Source organism: Rhagoletis zephyria, unplaced genomic scaffold (assembly GCF_001687245.7).
Source record: "Rhagoletis zephyria isolate East Lansing unplaced genomic scaffold, Rhagoletis_zephyria_1.1 Rzeph_scaffold_05391, whole genome shotgun sequence".
Lineage (NCBI taxonomy): Eukaryota > Metazoa > Arthropoda > Insecta > Diptera > Tephritidae > Rhagoletis > Rhagoletis zephyria.
In genome coordinates, this window is record NW_016162474.1 from 4,318 (window position 1) to 11,948 (window position 7,631).

A 7,631-nucleotide genomic window follows, 5' to 3' on the forward strand; every position below is an offset into this window, starting at 1 on the left:
AAATTACACGAAAAATAAATATTACCAACAGCTGTTACTTCGATCGTTATATGAAAATTGGAGCCTTCTTGAGACAAGCGAAAATTACTTCTTACTATTACACCGTGCAACGAAAACCAAAAAACTTTCATACACATGAAACAATGAGTATACTCACTGAACTATGGGCCAATATATAGTAACGCTGCGTTTTTTGTTTTTTCTCTGACCTCAGAATTATTTTTAAAAGGACTTTGAAATTTCAGGGATAGGATTAATTAAAAAAAAAAAACAAATATTTAAAAAATTCAATGCAATGTAAAATTCAAGTGTAGATAGCAAATGATCGACAAAACTCTGTGGAATAAAAAAAAATTGGTTCACAAGGACGAAGAGGTACATTAATTTAATTTTTTTAAACTAATAAAGTTAGAGGAAACGAAGTTCGAGGATGTATACATGTGTATATTAGTCCTTAACATATATTTTTTCAAACATTAACACAAACATTCAGGGAACAAATTTAAAAGAACATTTTCAAAACCTTTTCGTCCTTATTTACCAAAAAAAAAATAATCCTTTTTAATTCCACAGAGTTTTCTCTCTTATTTGAAACCTACACTGTTATTCTACATTGCGCTGAATTTTTTAAATAAGTAATTTTTTTTTAATTAATCATAAATTTGAAATTTGAAAGTACTTTTAAAAAATCTTAACGGCAGCGAGAAAACCCAAAAGCGCAATATTACTATTTATGGTACCCTGTGTCGCGAATATATTGATTTTTTTCGTGTGTAAAATTGACTGTCGGTCGGTGTTATCACTACGAGAACTACTTAAGTACTTAAGTTTTCTACGAGAGATCGGTGACACTGTTTGCGTGGTCGACAAGCGCCAAAGAAGATGTAATGATGAACTTTACGAAATTTCGAAATTTTTCTTGGCGTTTGACTTCCACACAAGAACACTAACATTTGGTTGAGGCCCTTCAATATTAAAGCGTTCCACTGTGTTACTTATAAAAGTTTAAAAACCTATACATAAATCCAGAAGCGTCTTATAGCGTGCCAGTATTATTTAGTTACAAAGAAAATTTTTTGAACTTAATTTTAATAAACTTTTAAAACAAACTTACTGATTAGCCAAGGAATTTATGTTTTGTGTACTTAAAAATTTCTTATAAGCATATTTAAATACATATATTTAATACTTAAGTCGTGATTGAGATATCTGTTTTTTTTATTTGCCTGTATGTATGCAAATTAGTGAGCTTTTGAACTATTTTTATAAGTGCAATTAAAATTTGTATCGTTGCGTTAATTTAAAACTTTCACAAAACTAGTATTTCAAATCTATGCTAGTAAGTAATATTTAAGTAGGAAATAAAACTATTATGCCTTAAAACTTATTTTAAAAATTAAAAAACTTAGCTGCTTAAATATTTGTAGTTTAAAATACTCGTACTATTTATAGTTTTTAAAATGGATTCAACTATGACTTTTTGCAAACTGCTTTTAGGAGACTTTTACCTTCACACTACAATACATACAAACATACAAACATACTGATGTATGTCGCGTAATTTTCAAAAACAATAAAAATTTAATAAACCATAATTAAGTATCGAAGTTATGAGAATTCTCAATGGAAGCGCGCTTCGAGGATACTCAAACGTCTTTCTTCACACACAATCAAATCGAATTGATTTTTCGCACCAAAAACCTAATCTAAATATGTATGCACCTGTCCATAGCTACTACTCATCAGAAATTCACAACTATTATTTATAATATGACACACAATTTATGCACAAATCTATGTACATATTTATATATGTATGTATGTACATAAGTACTATGCGTAAATATCAGTGGCTTACTCCCATTTGCCACTCGCTCGCTTGAAGACTTCTTCAATTCGATTTTTTGGTCCTTGCACGATTATCATAAATTGCGATGGAAAATCCCAAATGATTGTAAAGTGGAAAAGCATATTCGCAATGGCGATCACATACTCGAAGAAAGCGAACCAACTGAAGGCTATAAGAATTGAGAAAAAAAATAGAAAAATTAATAAAGTCAAAAAATTAGGAGCTACTCAATGTTGCCAGATTCACGGTTTTAACTGTAAATTACAGTTTTTTAGACAAGCTTATAAATTTTCCTTTCGTTTTTTTTTTGTAAATTAAGTTTTAAGATAGAAGCAGCGTTTCCCGAAAATTTACAGTTTTTTTTTAATCTGGCAACACTGTAGATCTCTCTTTCTCTCTCTAACTTACCTAAATCGTGACAGTAGAAACGATGCTTGGCAAAGAAAAAGAGCAAACCGACGGTACTCACAATAGAGATGGCGAATAGTATTTTCTTCCATTTGATTGACTCACGTTGTACGGGCAAAAGTTGACTTTCTTCTTCAAAGAGCATTCCATGCAATTTGATCGTAGCCAACATGTAGCAGAGTGAGCAAACCATGAATGTGATGAAGATTTTCTCGTGAATTGCTAGAAGAGAATGAAAGCGTTTGTATAAATCATATCGTTTCCTTATTTAGAGTTTTCGTATTCCTATATGAATTATTTAGTACAAAATAACGTTTATTTTAACGTGAATAACTTAGCAAGATGCCGTGTGGCGGACGAACTGACCAAGAAAGCCACTCTCGAGCCGGTTACACCAAGACAAGTGAGAGTGGAAGTACTTTTGCCCACATGTGGACTACCCTTGGATAGATGAGCTGGTAGAACCCAGGGCATGCGCAACGGCAAAGTTTTCAGGCTGAGGTGGATCCCCAATATATCTCCCTAGTATCACGAAGCCTCAACTCATAATTCTGATTGCTGTGCTTAATATCACAACAAAATCCACATAAGTACAGCTGCTTGGAGGACGAATAGATGAGCTTCTTTTCAAACTGACCAGTTTTTAAAAAGCTGGGATCACAAATGTCTAGTGCTTCCAGTCCAAGTGTGTCCCTTTTTACCGCAATCAGTTTCAAACTTTCAATTGACAATTAGCCTTTCTTTGATTGTTGAAGTTTTCCTGAATAAAATTTTTGGTTTTGATTGGATTTCAGCAGGCCAACAATTTGGACCATAAATGCTCATTGTGCTTAAAACCTTCAAAGGCGATATTTTGCACTCGACTCCTCCTCAACATTCTTCGGCTCCTTGACTGAGAAATCCTCTTAATCAAGCGTAATCCGAACAAAAACAGTGAAAATGCTCTGTATTATGATCCTCCTCCAGACAGGAGCCAAATCTTAAGTCGATGACTACGGAGTTGATGACCTATGTGCCACCCAACTATGAAACGGTACGCGGTTCGCATCTGGCCACCTGCCAGACAATATCATTGTGGCCTAAAGCCTGGTAAATTCCCGCTGCAGTAGTGGTTTCAACAATTCGTTCCAAAATACTTATATTAAGGGATAGTACTGTAGGTCTAATTGAAAGTTCCCAAACAAAGTATAAAACTTTCAACTCTGAAGATTTTGAAAAACGAAGAGCCGACCATCGCGAAATCGAGTTCTTCAACGAGTTCCATTAACAATCAATTTGTCTACAACTAATCGAACATAACCAGCAATTTGAGATAATTTATTATTACTTACGATAATTCTCTCTATTCGAAATGTATGTGACGCCGCCCAACGATGAAATTTCGATGATGTTCAAAATTAAAATTAAGCTAATCAATAGGTCAGCCTTCGGCACCAGGTGCGGCCGACGTTGCTGCAAATTGCCCAACATGCTGCGATAGAAATTCTTGTACACAAAGGCGATGGGGAAACGTGGGCCAATGTGTAAGGCAATACTCAGGCGCCAGAAGTAGCGTTGTGGACTGACACCGGTAATGGCACTTATCGATGGTACAATGTTGTAGACCTAAAAATGGAAATCAAAAAATCAAAGGTATGGCAATTGAAAAATCATTAGCTGACAGGTGCCCCAGTTACCTGCATGCATACATATGTACATATACTATTAATGTACATACATATGTATGTCACACAAGAAGACACTTGATACTACTTTACTTACACGGCAATGTGTTTCGTGCACATCATCATATTGGAAGACGTATGCGGTGACGAAGCAGGTGAACAACGTCACCAATGGAAGCAGAGCAGTCACCACACAAATCCGATGGAAGCTGGCAAAGAAGTGCACGACAACTGCTGACGACGTGGTAGTAGGCGTCGATGGCAGCGAAGACATACCTGTGACTGGTGACGTAGCTGCGGCGGCGGTAATGTCTGTTGTTGGCTTACTGCTGCTTGTTGCGCAATACTGTAGCCGGTGGAGCGAGGAAAGCAAGCAAAATTGTAAAATCATAATCGGAAGTAGAAGAGGAAGAAGAACAAGTTAAATTGTGCTTGATAAATATGGCTACAAGCTACATATTGTGAATGTCACTCATACGCCATGTACACCCCTCCATTGAATTGTGAGTACGTGGAAGAAAAAAGCATGACGGCCACGCAAATAAAAACGAAAAAAACAACATTGAAAATCAATAGAAAGTAATAAATTACTTAAAAGCATCTGATGGCAACTCAGCAGTGGCGATAATATTTAAAAGCTCATCAGTGTATACCGCTTAAACATTCATTTCATCATACATACATACATACATACAAATTTACTTAAATAGAATTTTAAATTCAGGCCACTTGCAAAAAAGAACGAACATAGCTATATTCAAGGAAGAGGGGTATTTAGTACGAAAGGCACGAAAATAGCAAATGAAACGTACAATAAAAATGGCTGGTCATTAAATATGAACAGGTAATAAAATTGCAGATCCATCATTGCGTGTCCAACGCAATTGTGTGGTGAAGCTTGCAAATTGATTACTTAAGAGGAATTTACGTAGAAAAAAGAGAATTTACAGAAATTGGATTTTATTCACATCGCACTTAGTCCACCATGGGCTCATTGTGATGCCATATTAGAGACTCCTTACGTCCCTCCTTTTAGCTTAAAAGAGAAACCAATTTGTCGCTCTGAAGTTTATTTTTATTATTTTTATGACTATTTCACTAATGATCATTTAAAATATTGATAGAATTTCCAGCTTAAATTTAAAACAAAAGTTGATTAATTAATACCTAACATATGTATATATTTATATCTGGAAAATTGGTGACTACACGGTCACGTCAGTAGCAGAGGGTTAAAAGAAAAGTAGAGCCCTCGGCAATGCACGACAATGACAAAGGAAATACCCGAGAGAACTCCAATTACATGTCGGAGTAGTGGAAGCGCCAAGCGGATGAGAGGGCAATATGCCTTGCTATCATGCATGTTGGTTCCGCAATTTTATTTAGCAATCCGAATCGGATGGAAGGTGTTGAGAAAAGCGCCAGAAACGAAATGGAATTTTCGAAACAAAATTTATGGATGGCAATTTTAAGAAATCAATCAATATTTTCAATTTGATATTAATTGGGAACGAAATGGAATTTTCGAAACAAGGTTTAAAACTGCACCTAGATGGGATTTCTTCTTTAACAGTGACTATTTCAAGTATGAAGTATTATGTGCGTGCATACATAAGTATTGTTGAAAAATTCATCACATTTCAAATAATCATATTTTTTTTTTTATAAAGAAAAGTACCTTAAACTGCGTCAAAACTGTGACAAAACATTAAACGATTGAGCATACTTGAAATCCTTTCAGAAATCAACGTTTATCTATTCGTTTTCCTCCCGTCGTACACTTATTTATGCTCGTAACTTCTTTAATAAATAAAGTGCCCATAGAATGCGGCTAAGCTACAATGAAACATTAGTTTATTGGAAAAACTTTAAACCTAACCAGAAGTCGGTAGAGGGTTGAGAAAAAAATATGAGGAACGAAATCGAATATTCGAAACAGTCATTTTAAACAGTACATCTTATTATTGATATATTCTTTGCTAAGTTTCAAAAGACTCAGACTAAAAAAAATATTTTCTTTATACATAAATGCATCTGGATGCTCTAGAAATATTTCTGTATCAAAAAAAAAAAAAAAATTTAATTTCCTTACGTTATTTTGGCGGTTAAGGCTCGAAATGTGCTTTTTTCATAGAAGCAATTTTTTTATTAAAACCCTTCCCCAACCGTAAATTGCTGCAGGGTTAATCAAAAGTTGCCAGGAACAAAATGGAATATTCGAAACAAAAGTTTAAAACAGCACTTTAATTATATTGCCGCTTTGGGATATTGCTAAATTTGATAATTTGCTATATATTCGCACTCGTAATCGTATTCGCATTCGCACTCAACTTCGCATTTGAATGCATATTTTTTAAGGGCATAACGAGCCTTTCAATGAACAAAATGGTACCAACCCGAAACCCAACATAAAAATAAATGTGTAAATAATAAAACTAACTAAATATATGTAAATACAACAAGCTATTTTAAAGCACTGAGTATACACACATTCCTACACCAATCCATAACAATGTTATTTTCATACCACCCCCTTCCCTTCCCTACCCTTCTCCCAAATCGCATTGCTTACCAGCTGCTCATCATTCGATTGTTCGTTGTTGGCCTGCTGAGCCAGCGGCAATGCTGTCAATTGCTTTGTGTTACGCAAGATGGCACCACCGCCACTATCGCTCTGACAAACTTCAGCTGGCCTTTCACTACAGTCTTGCATGTCCTTCGATGCATCAATCGTGCTCACAGCATCCGCCATTGTAACTTAGCGCTCCCAAAAAGACAACACAGAGCAAAGCCTCAATTAAGTAAATACTTATGTACTATGTACGAGTATGTAGAAGCGCTTGATATCTACGATGATTTTCGCACAATTGCCCTTCACCACAACACTATCAAACTATAATTTCACATAAAATAATAGCAAATTGCTTAAAGTTTGTTTTTCGTTGTTGGCTTGTGCTAAAATTTCACTTTGCCCTGCACTCTCCACATCTTTTGCGTTTTATTTATAATTTACGTAAATATTAAGGAATATCGATTTTTTCGCTAACACGTTGACAAAGTCAGGTTGTAGGCTGTCGCTTCTTTGGCTTTATGCGTGGGTGGCGAGCAAATTTTTGCTAGTATTACATACATATGTGTATGTATACAGCGTTAGCTATTTGCTTCACTTTCAATTTTGTGGCTTAACTTTACTTTATAGCAATTAACTGGCTTGAAATTTTTGTCGTTAATGCTCGCACAACTAACGAGTTTTACTAATTTGATTAAGTTGCAAGTTCAGATTTCGATTTTTCCCTACAAGTGTAATCACTTTCCGCTTCTGGCTTACACAATACGCGGAAGCAGCGTTGCTTTGAGGATATGTTACTGTTATGTCACTACCGATTTGCCTTTATGACTTTGTTCGCCATTTTTGACAGCACAGCAACGCTGTATTTGTAAAGTGTTTGTTACAGAATGTCAAAAGGATGCTGCATTTAATCAACGAAGTTTTTTACAAATGTTCTTCTTTGCACGTGTTCTTTTTTTATTGAAACATGCATTTAAAAAATACAAAAATTTTACGGTTAGCTGACTCTATTCAATGCTCTGCACTCTATGGATGGACCGTAAACGTTATACAACATAAACATAAAAATCATAATTTAACCATCAAAATTTGATTTATATTTTTCCGATCAATTTTCGATCGTGATTTTTGATTTTTATTC

At 34.9% G+C, this 7,631-nt stretch overlaps 1 protein-coding gene across 1 annotated transcript; it reads right to left on the bottom strand.

Annotated features, from left to right (window-relative positions):
• Nucleotides 1-1,258: 1,258 nt before the first annotated feature.
• LOC108372044 (post-GPI attachment to proteins factor 2-like) lies at nt 1,259-7,303 on the bottom strand. The gene is made up of 5 exons (XM_017627680.1): nt 6,494-7,303; nt 4,019-4,267; nt 3,589-3,862; nt 2,258-2,479; nt 1,259-2,018 (listed from the first exon to the last, which is right to left on the bottom strand). The coding sequence occupies exons 1-5, from the start codon at nt 6,671-6,673 to the stop codon at nt 1,855-1,857; spliced, it is 1,089 nt and encodes a 362-aa protein (XP_017483169.1). The 5' UTR covers nt 6,674-7,303; the 3' UTR covers nt 1,259-1,854.
• Nucleotides 7,304-7,631: the final 328 nt, after the last annotated feature.

Excerpts from the sequence above, each read along its gene's own strand:
- LOC108372044 (XM_017627680.1), bottom strand. The coding sequence starts at position 6,673 with ATGGCGGATGCTGTGAGCACGATTGATGCATCGAAGGACATGCAAGAC. Across the intron at positions 4,268-6,493 it reads AATCGAATGATGAGCAGCTG|TATTGCGCAACAAGCAGCAG; the intron begins GTAAGCAATGCG and ends CACCGGCTACAG. Across the intron at positions 2,019-2,257 it reads TTTCTACTGTCACGATTTAG|CCTTCAGTTGGTTCGCTTTC; the intron begins GTAAGTTAGAGA and ends CAATTCTTATAG.